The sequence below is a fragment of the Letharia lupina genome (assembly GCF_014066315.1).
Source record: "Letharia lupina isolate WasteWater1 chromosome Unknown contig_26, whole genome shotgun sequence".
In the NCBI taxonomy this organism is placed as follows: domain Eukaryota; kingdom Fungi; phylum Ascomycota; class Lecanoromycetes; order Lecanorales; family Parmeliaceae; genus Letharia; species Letharia lupina.
Window position 1 is genome coordinate 159,604 of NW_023502995.1, and position 12,277 is coordinate 171,880.

At 46.7% G+C, this 12,277-nt stretch overlaps 4 protein-coding genes across 4 annotated transcripts; 2 read left to right on the forward strand and 2 right to left on the reverse strand.

The window, feature by feature from the left end:
• Positions 1-310: 310 nt before the first annotated feature.
• HO133_006704 (uncharacterized protein) lies at positions 311-2,388 on the forward strand (the record flags this gene model as incomplete). Its single annotated transcript, XM_037297601.1, has 2 exons — positions 311-554; positions 809-2,388. 2 exons carry the CDS (start codon positions 311-313, stop codon positions 2,386-2,388), a joined length of 1,824 nt encoding a protein of 607 aa, XP_037147037.1.
• A 668-nt stretch (positions 2,389-3,056) lies between these two features.
• Positions 3,057-3,659, reverse strand: HO133_006705 (uncharacterized protein; the record flags this gene model as incomplete). Its single annotated transcript, XM_037297602.1, has 1 exon — positions 3,057-3,659. The coding sequence occupies one exon, from the start codon at positions 3,657-3,659 to the stop codon at positions 3,057-3,059; it is 603 nt and encodes a 200-aa protein (XP_037147038.1).
• A 633-nt stretch (positions 3,660-4,292) lies between these two features.
• On the reverse strand, positions 4,293-7,063 carry HO133_006706 (uncharacterized protein; the record flags this gene model as incomplete). Its single annotated transcript, XM_037297603.1, has 7 exons — positions 4,293-5,327; positions 5,379-5,792; positions 5,846-6,015; positions 6,067-6,317; positions 6,581-6,733; positions 6,787-6,854; positions 6,911-7,063. The coding sequence occupies 7 exons, from the start codon at positions 7,061-7,063 to the stop codon at positions 4,293-4,295; spliced, it is 2,244 nt and encodes a 747-aa protein (XP_037147039.1).
• Positions 7,064-9,623: 2,560 nt separating this feature from the next.
• Positions 9,624-11,753, forward strand: HO133_006707 (uncharacterized protein; the record flags this gene model as incomplete). Its single annotated transcript, XM_037297604.1, has 8 exons — positions 9,624-9,711; positions 9,764-9,909; positions 9,964-10,011; positions 10,063-10,210; positions 10,264-10,655; positions 10,715-10,846; positions 10,902-11,376; positions 11,488-11,753. 8 exons carry the CDS (start codon positions 9,624-9,626, stop codon positions 11,751-11,753), a joined length of 1,695 nt encoding a protein of 564 aa, XP_037147040.1.
• Positions 11,754-12,277: the final 524 nt, after the last annotated feature.

The following is a 12,277-nucleotide window of genomic DNA, read 5'->3' on the forward strand; positions in this document are numbered from 1 at the left end:
ACGATCTTTCATTTTCCTCCCTTGGAATTTCCTGGTGCGTTACTTGAAGATGCAGTCTTATACCTTTGTGATACGTTTGTTTTCCGGAATATTACTTCCGAGCCTCGCTTTTGGTTTGCTGCATGGGACCCGGTCCGCAGAAAGCTAATCCACGTTGTGGATTGTGATGCATCAATTTATGCATCGACCCTTTATGAGACAACCTTGGACCTTAGCCTGTCAACAATTCTGTGCCCTCTTAAACATCTACTCAAATGGCTGACCCAGGAAAAATTCCCTTGCACATCGCGTTCGTCCCCTGTAGGTGACTATGGCGAATATTGACGAAAGGTGCTCACCTGCGATGTTGTTTACCTCCGAGGAGCTCGACATTACATTGCCCGTCACAGATGCTGCTGCAAAATCACGAGACAAGCGCAAAGCTGGTCACGATGTTCTGACAACCAGCCGTCGCATCACGCCGTCAGCAGTGACTATCGTTCCCAAGCCCAAACGTGCAAAATTTGAACCGTGGCGTCGACAGCAAGTCGCCAACGTCCGGAAGAAGGGGGCCTGTATGAGATGCCGAATCAAAAAGCTGCCTGTGGGTGCAGGCGTCTGCTTTTGGCCCAGAGGCCTCAGGCTGATAAGGCCACTAGTGTTCTGGTTCGTTGCCATGCGAGTCCTGCCAACGTAGCCGATGCAATTCTCGCATGGCTTTTGATCGATGGGAGCAATGCGTCTCCTTTTCTACGAAGGAGGTTAACATCTACGCCATGGGTAATTCCTTCAATAGCCATGTCAAATCAGCATCACTGAATACATCCAGATCACCCATGCGATGAGGATACGTACAACGCAATACTAGGCACTTCTCCGTTTACCGTTGTCGAGAATGTTTGCCCGTCTTTCGATGACATGATCAACTGGGACGTGGGCTCAATCTCCTCGGAGTTTGTGCTCTGGATGTCCGACGACCATGCTCAACCAGGATCGACAAGTCTTGTTAATATCTTGTCTTCCTCTGCTTTTGAGAGCATGATATCGAAGTTTGTGGGTAGGTGCTTAAGCAAACATCTGAGGCTGCTGATCGAACTGACCTCGTTTCGTTATTCTCATGGAAGTAAAGCGTCATACGCCGACTACGACTCGACTAGCTTGTGGAGCCTCCGCTCGTTCGCGGGGACTCGAGTGTTGCAGGAGCTAGAGCCAGCTCTCGGCAACGCATCTCTAAATGCTGCTTCGCTTGAAAAGCTGACAACTTTATTCTTGGTGCTATTCGCAACCATCATCGCGGCAGGGTATTCGAACCCACGTTGTCCATCAGGAGATATGGGTGCTTCCACATTCAGGCTGCCAGTCTATCAATCGCCGACATCAAGTGAGCCCTGCGCTTCCGGTCCATCGGCGCAAGTCTTTTCAGAAGCACGGAAACACCTTCTTCGCATCCTTGCACACCATATGGTCTACATCGCAGAACGCATCAATCTTCTGGAGACACAAGTTTCCAGAAAGCGTATCATTGAAGGCTCGGCCTGCCAATGGAACAGAAGAGCCACGTTCCAATGTCAAGAGATGCCAGCTCCGAAGAACGCAGATGTCCAAACTGTCTTGGTCTCACCCTGCGACACCCAAGACGACTCAAGGAGGGCAGATCGAACTTTACCAACAAGACATCCGGCACGCTCTTACCATCTCAGTCGCTCTCACCCTGCCAACTCAAGCTGCAGGCTAGCAGGACCTTTCGGTACGTGTGTGCATGAGCAAAGTCTGAACATTGAACCGTCGCCCATGGACCGTATTCTTGCTGGTTATCAGCAAATGACATTATCGCCACGGGATGTGCAAGCTCAAATTGAACGCGCCAGCACCCAGCGAGTTGACCCGGAGAGCATCCGGCATGCTCCACACTCAACCCGTAGATGCTCCCAAGATCACATGCCCTCCATAAGCACTAGAGACAGAAACTATGCCGCCTTTGAGTGCCTAGCCGAAACTGATGGCATGTGCGCGCCTTTCCTTTGCACAGATAGTAATGATAACGCACACGAAGCATCGAGCATGATCGGAACCCCCGCTCTCACAACCTCACCTTCTACACTGCAAAGTTCAGAACAATCTTTCTCCACCACGTCCGGCTCTCCGCCTAGCATCCGATCTCAAGCCTCAATGAGTACATGTGACACCAACTCCGACCAAGGATCCGTGTGTCGGTCTTGCATGTTCGCTACGCTGCCATTTGATGCATTGGACCAGGACAAACTCTGCCAGTTCTGCGCAGCTTTTCCCCAGCACAGCGCCGACATCGCGGCTTCTTCCTCTAATGACTTGCCTGATCAAAGGGTTCCCGCCCAAGGTCAGCTCATTTGGCTGGATGACGAGGATGGATCTGTCAATCTCCTGGTGTGACGTTATCATCTGGGGTCACATCATCATCATCATCGTCAACCCCCAAGCTGTCTTCGTCAGCCAACAAGGACATTTGCAGAGGAGAAGATTCGGTTATCCCATCCGTTAGCTTCGGGTAAGATTCACGGGGATTTCAGCCCTACCCCACGAAACATTTTTCGAACGTAGCCAGTGGATAGGATCGCTCTGGCATCATGTAGACTGTTTAGGCGTCGTGTGTTGTTGTTCTTATCGTACATTCGCTGATATGAACCTTTCGTTTGCCGTCTCTATTATTCAGCGTAGCTAGTGATTCCTCAAGATCAAAGTACATTGCCAATTCATACCAGAATCGTGATAGATCCATCACCGTCAATAAAGATCACATCAGAAAACCCCAGCGCTACCCTTGCCATCGAACCTGCTATCCACAAACATGCCCCCCATAAGTCACGAGAAACGCGTGCGCTGGAATCGCAATCGGTAGTCATGAAGCGGGGATCGTTGACATTCCGCGCCGCTCGAGTCGGTCGTAGAAGGCGTCGGGAGTAGCAGAGGGGCCCCAGCGGGAGCAGAATGTCGTTCACGCTGGGTACGTACCTTACCGACACGCTAGGTCCATAGACAGGCTCTTCCACGCCGCCCCCTTCGTATCCATGTCGTTTCCTCTACAAACCGGACCCGCGTCTTCAGGTCGCGCCACCCCTCATGATCCCCCCCCCTTCTTCGTCCCCCACCGCCCCGGCCCTGTTCCCCGCCATCGCCTGCAGCGTGGCGTGGCGTGGCGAGGGATGCTTTTTCGGGGGGTAGGCAAGCTGACGTCCGGAGTGGTGCTTGCGATGGCAGGACTTGGTTTTCTGGGGGGAAGTTTGAGCGATGGTTTGGTCCTTTTTTTGGGCTTCTCGCGCTATTTGTAGTTTTTGCAAAGGTTCGGGCTTTGAGGAGTCGGGTCCGGGATACGCTCGACGAGGGTCGCCGGCGCAGAAAGTAGCGGTTGCGGTAGCGCTTGACGGATTTTCGTCGACGATGTCGAGGTCCGCGCGCGGCGGCGAATTGGGGGAGGGCGCCACTGGGTCAATTCGGTAGCTTGTTGCTGTTGTGGGGGTGTTGTTGAAGACGTACCGTTGCCGCTTTGTTGTGACGGGTAACGCTAGGCCGGGATATTGACGGCGGAGAGCGGCCTGGGAGCGACGGATCGGGATTTTGGAAGCCATTGATTGGCTTCCCGATCGTCGGCCGACTTTGTGATGGCTCGAGGAAGTGACGGGGGTGAAGGCTTCGGGGTCGGACATGTTGGGCTAGGGGTAGTGTGTTGGTGGTTGGTGCCTGTAGGAGCTGTGGTGTGGTGTGGTTTTTTTGAATGTTTCGCGGGCACGGTTTCCAACGCGATTGCAGTCCTTGCAAAGCTTCGGGATTGAACGTCAGAGGCGTAGGGATTCATCCATCGGGGGGTTACGAGTATGTGGTAGGGACAGGATGGAGGCGACAGCGTGTCTGGGGGTGTTGGCCCGCGCCCCCTTCTGCCGCTGGCGCACGCAGGCCGCTCGTGCGATTCCCTCATGTTTGTTTGAGCGCCTTGTATGAGCATGGTGTTATGTCGCAAGCCAGGATGAGGTTGTTCAGACTCCCAGCTTCTAAGATTGGAACGTTTGAGGCGTTCTGCGTAAGGATACAGGCGCGGAAGAAGTCGGAGGTGAGGCTGGCCACGGCCCACGGCAGAGGACAGACGCCCTGCTTGAAGCATGAATCACAGGAGCTTCCAAGGACCTCCAAAGCGGTCTGCTAAGGAAGGAGTGGTTGGTAGTTGCACGAGAATAGATGGCACGTTTCGACTGTTCAAATGTCTCATTATGTTCATATAAATCTATGTGGGCTTTTCAACAACCGGCTGTGCAGACGCTACGTACGGAGCACACAGTTCATTCCTATTCCTTTTCGCCAGACTCGAGCTCTTCCGGCCTAGCTGCGTGTCTATGACCAACAGACTTGTCCTTTTCCTTCTCATTCTCCATTGCTATCTGCTCCTTTCTCTTCTTCAACTCCTGACAAAACTTGCTATTTTCTCGTATTCGATCGCCGTACTTGATAAAGGCAAAAGGTATGATAGACATAGCCAGACTGAGGAAGCCAAGCAAAGTGCTTGCCCATGAAACTCCCAGTGATTTGTACATGGGTGCCGCGGCCAATGGCAGTACCGCTCCAAATATCGAACGGCAGCAACTCGTTGCAGCCATGCCACTCGCAGCGTACACCTCGTAAGCATCAGTGATGTAGTTGAGTAGTGCCATGAAGATGAGCATGAAGCCCATGCCGAATGGCACGCCTGCGAGCATGGGTACGATCCAATGGACGTGAGGAGAAGCGCTCCATCCCAACCAGAAAAGCGATATGACATAGAGCGGGCCACCCAAGCAGGCAAGCGGTAGTCGACGATACTCCTCGATAGAAGCCCAGTTCGCATTGGCTTTCTTAGCTCGTTGGAGAATTGTATCGTACCATAAGAAGATGCCGAGGGCGATGACAGCCCCAACCATGATGGGTAGAAAAGCCAGACCAGCTACCCCAGTATTCATGTGGTAAAGACCCTCGAAAATAATCGGGTACGCCTCGAAGAAGAGGTAGAATATAGCGTATGCGATGGAAAGGTAGAGGCAGGTGAACAGGACGATGGCTTCATAAACGATCATATGGACTGGTCGCATGAGAGTAACAGTCATCATTTGTCGAGCGCCCTTCTTCTCGAGCTCGATAGCTGCGAATATATTAGGGTTTGCAGACTCCTTCCGCATGCGATTTGCTCTCTTCTTCAGGATGATTGGACCGTAGGTCTCTGGGAGGAGACTGAGGAAGGCGAGCGAGGCTCCAGCGACTATCAAGCCGACCCAGAACGTCCACCGCCACGAGACGACGGAGACAAAGCCTGATATTAGAGGAGCCAACATAGGACCGCACGTCGTGGCCTGAAGTTCTTGTCAATTTCGCGGACTATCAGTTCGTGTTTGCCAACTTACAGCCATGAAAATTGCCATTGCTCGCCCTCTGATGACTGGATTGCCAAAAACATCTGCGTATAGACCTCCCACCACAGCTATAGCACTCGAAGCATTGATGCCACATATGAGACGGAATACCAGGAATGCAGGCCAGTTTGGTGCCAAGGCACAGGCCATCGTGAAGAGTGTGAAAACCACGAAGCTGGACAGCATGATGATTCTTCTTCCATATGTCTCACTGAGAGGTCCGAAGATCAATGGTCCAAGTACATATCCAACCAAGAATAGGGATATCGGAAGAACGAGTTGCTGTTCGTCGGTGACGTGGAAATACGGGGCAATGTAGTTGATGGCGTTGCTGGGCAGAGAGGATCCCAGCGTGCTGTTGATGACTGCTACGATTCCCGCGAGTAGGATGTATATTTTCTTCCTCTGAAAGGTCGGATCAATATAGATGCACCATGGTGGGTGGCAAAGGTCCATACCATAGGCCAATTGTACGGATTCTCAGGGTCTCCATCAGGGAAGGACACAATGATCCTCTCTTCGTGATCTGGCTTGCCATGTATGTCCTCCTCCTCGATCTTGATGCGGTCATCAACTTTCCTGGTGTCTTCCGCGGAAGACGCGGACGATTCATGTGTGCAATTACCATCTGTGGGCGGTCAGTCTCAAATGTGTTCCTAGATTTGGGTGTCTTTCGTACCTGGACCTATGCTGTCCGATTGATCCAGAGCGCTCTCCCAGCTCTTGTCCTCCACATGTATGTCCGAGGAGACTGCAATGTCATGATTAAGGCATTGGAGCCCTTGACCGTATTTAGAACGGCTCATGTTCCCCCAGTGACGCACATTGAAGTTCTTGCCCAGGGATCTCGAAATATATAACGGCGATTCAAAGCCAGAGAATTTGTGGAGAAGCAGATGCTTGAAGCCATGGAAGAGGGAGTCATGGTTACTTTGTTAGTGAGCAACTTTCAGCGTGAGCCGGTCTTGTTGATCGGTTGTTCGGCAGAAGATGGCTTATAATGGGGAAACTTCGGACGAAACGGGAATAAGAAAAAAAAGAGAGGGAACGCGAAGTGCCGAGTTGCCGATCTCCCTTGCCAAGCGAACAATTGAAACAATTGCTTATTTGCGTGAGAATCTGATGCCTACACCAATTGTTTAGAACGGAAGGCTCAGGTCTCTAGATTGATGCTCTTCCCAAATCTAGCATACAGTTGAACCTTCAATTGCTCCATCTCTTCTCGGACAGTGCTCAATTTCCCCTCGACTGCTGACACAGACTCCTCAATCTGTTCCGTGGACGAGGCGAGCATCTCCTGCACCTCTGGAAGCGGCAATGACACAAAGGTATCGCCAATCTTGTACCTGTAAATCATTTCAGTCTGGCGAATCCTTCAGCAATTCGGCGCACAACTCACGGGATTTTGTCGTCTTCATCCGCTAGCTCCAACTCGTTTGACAATTCCTCAAGATCCTCCTTGTCCTTCTACAGCTTTCATCAGTAATGCCGACGCCGATGAAAAGCAATGATGTATTCCTTACAGCTTTGACCTTGAGCTCATCCTCCAAAGCCGTTTCACGTTGGTGTAATCTGCTGAATTTGTTGATCTTGTCTTGGTCTTCTCGCCTAACCTCAAGCTCGTCCTTTCCCACTGCCGCCTCGTCCTCTTTTGAAAGCTCATAACCTATCAGCATTGCCGCCCCCCTGATCCGGAAAGCTTTATTCGTACCATTCGTCGCTGCATGGCTTCCCCGACTTAATCTCCCGACTGTCACTAGGCACACTCAGGAGTCCAGCGATCTTCTGATTGCGTTCTGTCCTAAGTGTCTACGGCATTCGGAAATTGAGCGGTAAAGACCAAAGAATGAATATTCTGACCTTTGCTGATATGGTGATATGTTATTTTCGTGTCGGCTTGCCGCAAAAAGAGATCGGAAGCTGAAATTCCCCGGAAAGGAAGGTGAAGCGAGACTGCCAAGCTATCTGGGAGGCGGGTACACTGTACACTATGTGTAGTCTCAGTAATTCAGACTCACGACTAGCCGGGATACCTATAGCCAGCCCTACACTTATACCTCGCTTCGGGGGCCAATTATATTGTAGGCTTATTACGATATACCCCTCCCTTAGAGTTTAAGTAGAAAACCCTTAAATCGCTATATTAATTATTAATTTATATAAGCCTATTGTAATAATTACCTCGTTAATAGAAAGTCGCGATTTTCTTTAATTTTTTAACTATTATTATATAGTCTTTTAATATTAATTAAGAAGACAATAAATCTTTCGAGATCGCTAAATAAGTATATAAATTTTTTATTATAATCGAATATCTTATTATTATTATATAAGCTTATTTAAATATATATTCTTCGCTAACGATTATAGTATTTATCTTTAATCGATTATTCTTTAATAATTAAATTCTAGATAATAGCGTATTATATTTAATATTATTAAAAGATTATATAACGAGTTAAGTGTAATAATTAGATTATAAATTTAATTATATTACTATTTAATAAAAATCGAGTATTAAAGCTATCTCCTTTATATATATATCTATTAACTCGAAAATATATTATTTAGAAGTTAAAGAAAGTATAAAATATATATTTTAAATAATTTTAACGCGTTTAATGCGTTTAAAATAAATTAAAGCGAATAAAAAGATTATAAAAAATATTTAAATATACGATTTTCTCTTTAATAACGATAACGAGATATTTTTTAAACTATATATATTAATCTCTTTATAGTTTATAGAAATATTTTTTCTTCTAATAAATACGAAGTTTTAAAATATTTAGCGAATTAGTTTTAAAGTAAAGAGAAAAAGTTATATATTTAATTCTTAAATATAAAAGTAGAGAGAAGAATATTTTAACGTTTAAAGTGAAGAGGAATATTACTTAACTTTTAATTTTCTTTAATAAGAAATATACTAATTACTAATAGATCTAGAGCTTAATATTTCTTAATATTTTTTTAAAATTATAGCGTTAAGATAATTAAGCGATATTTAATTAGATTATTTATAATAATAATATAAATCTTTCTATATTTAAAGACGTCTTTTTTTATATTTTATATATTTATAAGAGACTTTAACGTTATATAAGATATTCTTATTTATTAATATCGCCGCTATTAATATCTAACTTTATATTAAAAGAATAAATTATCTCCGCTTCGCTCTCCGCTCTACTCTTCGCTACGTATACTTACTTACTTATTTATTTATTTACTTATTTATTTACTTACTTATTTATTTATTTATATTTATTATTATAACGACTTTTATAAGTTTAGCTATTTAAAAAATAAAGAAAGATTATAATATTTAATTAAAGTAATAAATTAATTAGTAAAATTATAAATTTTTTTTTAATATATTATATTATTAATCTAGCGAGTATTATAGTAATTATCTCGAGAATTATATACTATAAGAGAATTTCTATATAGTACTACGCGTTTATTAAGATATATAGTATTTTTAAATACTAGTATTACTACTATAATTAAATTAACTAAGTTTTTTAATAGAATAAAATTAGAAGTCTACTTTTTAATTATTACACTATAGCTTCTAATTTAATAAGAGCCTATTTTACTATTTATTTAACTTTTATTAAGAGTTTTAAAAAAGACTATATTACGTAGTTATATACTTTTATTAAAAATTATATATACGTAGAATTAAATATTATATATCGAGTAATATACCAAGAAAATAAGTCTTGATAGGGTTTTTTACTCAGACCTACCTCAAGGCCGGTAGGGCTAAGCTGAGACTACACTATGTGTGCGAGTGCGGCCGGTGACGGAGCGGAAGTCTTCCGCCCATCAATTAAATCACCCTGAGACTCTTGTGGTAAACAATCGCTTCGATCACATCCGGGCTTGCTCTCATGACAGGGAGATTCGAAATAATATCTCCATAAACGTTGCTGTATTGCACAGTCTAGATGTCTCGCAGGAGCGACGCTGACATTGCATTAGCGTTGCATGCTTATCAAAACCGTTATCTTTCCCTCGCTCGCCTCTTCGGCTATGGGGCGAGGTTGGTCTCCAATGGAAGGCCACTGTCGTTGCAACGGCGTTGCGTTAAGGTAAGTAACCGCCACGAGGGATGACGGAGGATTTTAGACCCATTGGAGGTGGGGGTAGTACACTCCTCGTTACATCTTTCCCTGATCTTGTGTTTTCCTTTCTGCTTGCATCCCTTGCATTTTGTTGTACGTCTACACTATGGCGACTCAAGACGAAGAGCGCAAGGCTTCTACAGCCTCAGCACCGAATTACGGTCTAACAAGCGAGGATGATGCCGCAGTTTTGGGTAGGTCAAGATATCAGGGATTACGAGAACATGTGTCTGACACGGGACCCAGCAAAACTTGGGTACAAGCAAGAGTTGCGGCGGAACTTCACTATGATCGAAGTCTTCGGCATTGCCTTCAGTATAATGGGACTCTTACCATCCATTGCTTCGACACTGTCATACTCTATTCCCGCTGGTCCTGTGGGAATGGTTTGGGTTAGTGGAATGATAGTAAATTTATGACGCGAACTTCGAATTGACACCTGTAAGGGATGGTTCCTGTCGTCAGGCTTCATCTTCATTGTTGGACTCGCTATGGTAGGCTTTCCGCCTTCAACGGATGCCGCTTTTCTAAATGAACATCTCTAGGCTGATCTTGGCTCTGCCATGCCTACATCCGGAGGCTTATACTGGTGGACGCATTTCTTTTCTTCAGCCAAGACACGTAATCCACTCTGCTTCTTAGTCGGCTACAGCAACACGTTGGGTCTCGTAGGTGGCTTATGCTCGATTGACTGTGAGAAAAATGAACTCGCATCTGACTCGAAACCCTTTGCTAATTATCAACAGATGCATTTGCCCTCATGTTCCTCTCGGTCATCGTAGTCGCCCGCGACGGCAATTGGACCCCATCCAATGGAGTCATCTACGCCACGTTCCTGGCTTGTGTTTGCTGCCACGGAATCCTTGCTTCAACAATGTCTAGGATCATGGGCAAGCTGCAGACAGTCTTCGTGTTCGCGAATTTCATCTTGATCTTCGCAACCATAATAGCCCTGCCCATAGGAGCACGGCACAACCGTAATGATGGTCATTATATATTCGCACAGACAGAAAACTCAACGACATGGCCGACCGGATGGGCCTTCATGCTAGCTTGGCTTAGTCCTATATGGACTATAGGAGGCTTCGACTCCTGTGTACACATGTCAGAGGAGGCAGCTAACGCGACCAAGGCTGTTGTATGTTCAACAATGTGTCTCAAATCTAAATCAATGGACACTGACATCATCTTTGACAGCCATTTGGCATACTCATGTCCATTGCGTCGTGCTGGTTCTTTGGCTTCATCATCGTTATCGTGCTTGCTGCATGCATCAACCCCGATCTGAGCTCAGTCACTGGATCGAAGTTTGGCCAGCCAATGGCGCAGGCAAGCCAACCTCTCGCTCTCCCTTCTCGGCTTGTACATTGACCAAAGAGATCAGATTTACTTTGACGCCATAGGCAAACACGGCACTCTAGGCCTGATGTCGCTCCTCTTCATTGTCCAATTCCTTATGGGCCTCTCCATCCTCGTAGCGGCCTCCCGTCAAGCCTGGGCCTTTTCCCGCGATGGTGCTCTCCCATTCTCCCGCTTCTTTCGTCCCATCTCGCAAAAGTTCGGTTACATCCCTCTTCGCACGATCTGGGGATCGGTCTTCTTAGCAGCCATCTTAGGTCTGTTATCACTCATCGCGCCAGCGGCTGCCCAGGCGCTGTTCTCGCTGGCGGTGGCGGGAAACAATTTGGCTTGGGGGATACCTATTTTTGCCAGGGTGGTTTGGGGCCAGAAGAAATTCAAGCCGGGACCTTTCTACACAGGGGACAGGTTCTCAGTTCCGATTGCTTGGGTGGCTATTACGTTCTTGGTCTTCGGGACGCTGTTGTCCATGTTTCCAGTTGAAGGCCCGGATCCTACTCGTAAGTCTTCCCCTCCGCTCTGAGATCATCTGTACCAGTACCTGCGGGGCATCCTCTCTCTCCCGCTAATCCCAAATCCTCCGAGTTCCGCATACTAACACCCGCTCCCAGCCCAAAACATGAATTACACTGTCGTCATCAACTCCGCCGTTTGGTTCGGCGCCTTGGCCTACTACTACATCGACGCTCGGAAATGGTTCACGGGACCGAAGATCACCATTGATACAGACGACTTGACAGAGGCGCAGCAGCAGGCCATCGCAGAAGACGGGCTCGAGATCAAGGGGCTTGACGATGCGGTCCACGCGAAGGTGAGTGTGGACGGCAGCGGCAGCGGCAGCGGGAGTGGGAGTGGGAGCGATGTCAAAGCGGTGTGAGGACATGTCACACACTGGTAGGGAAGGCTTGACAATGATTTTGTGGTTGGTGACCGTGACGGCTGCGATGACTTTTTACCTAAATCTTTTCGTTGAGTGGCCGAGTCTGCCTCTGGGATATCTGTCAGTTGAACTTCAAGCATCGGCTCGTTCTGAAGTAATGAGGGACTCGAGTCAGGTCTGAACGGTACTTTGTCATTATTACTATCAAAACTTGGTTGTTAGAACAGGGACCTCTTTTTCTATATCCAAAAAACCGTCAACTCCATTTTGTAAGCTAATGCTACATGCTACATATCCCTCCCATACTGTATATCCATCCCATACTCAAATTTTTTCCCCAGCTTTTTTTTCTGTTTCTTTTCTCGTTTGTGTGTTTTCTCTCTCTCTCTCTCTCTCTCTTTCTCTGTTCATTTCGTTTTTTTGGAATCTTTTCCTTTTTCCTGGATCTTTCCATCCGGCATGATACGCACAAAACCAGTCCCCGTGAGCAGCTGCAGAGCGGAGATTGTAAAAAAAAGGAA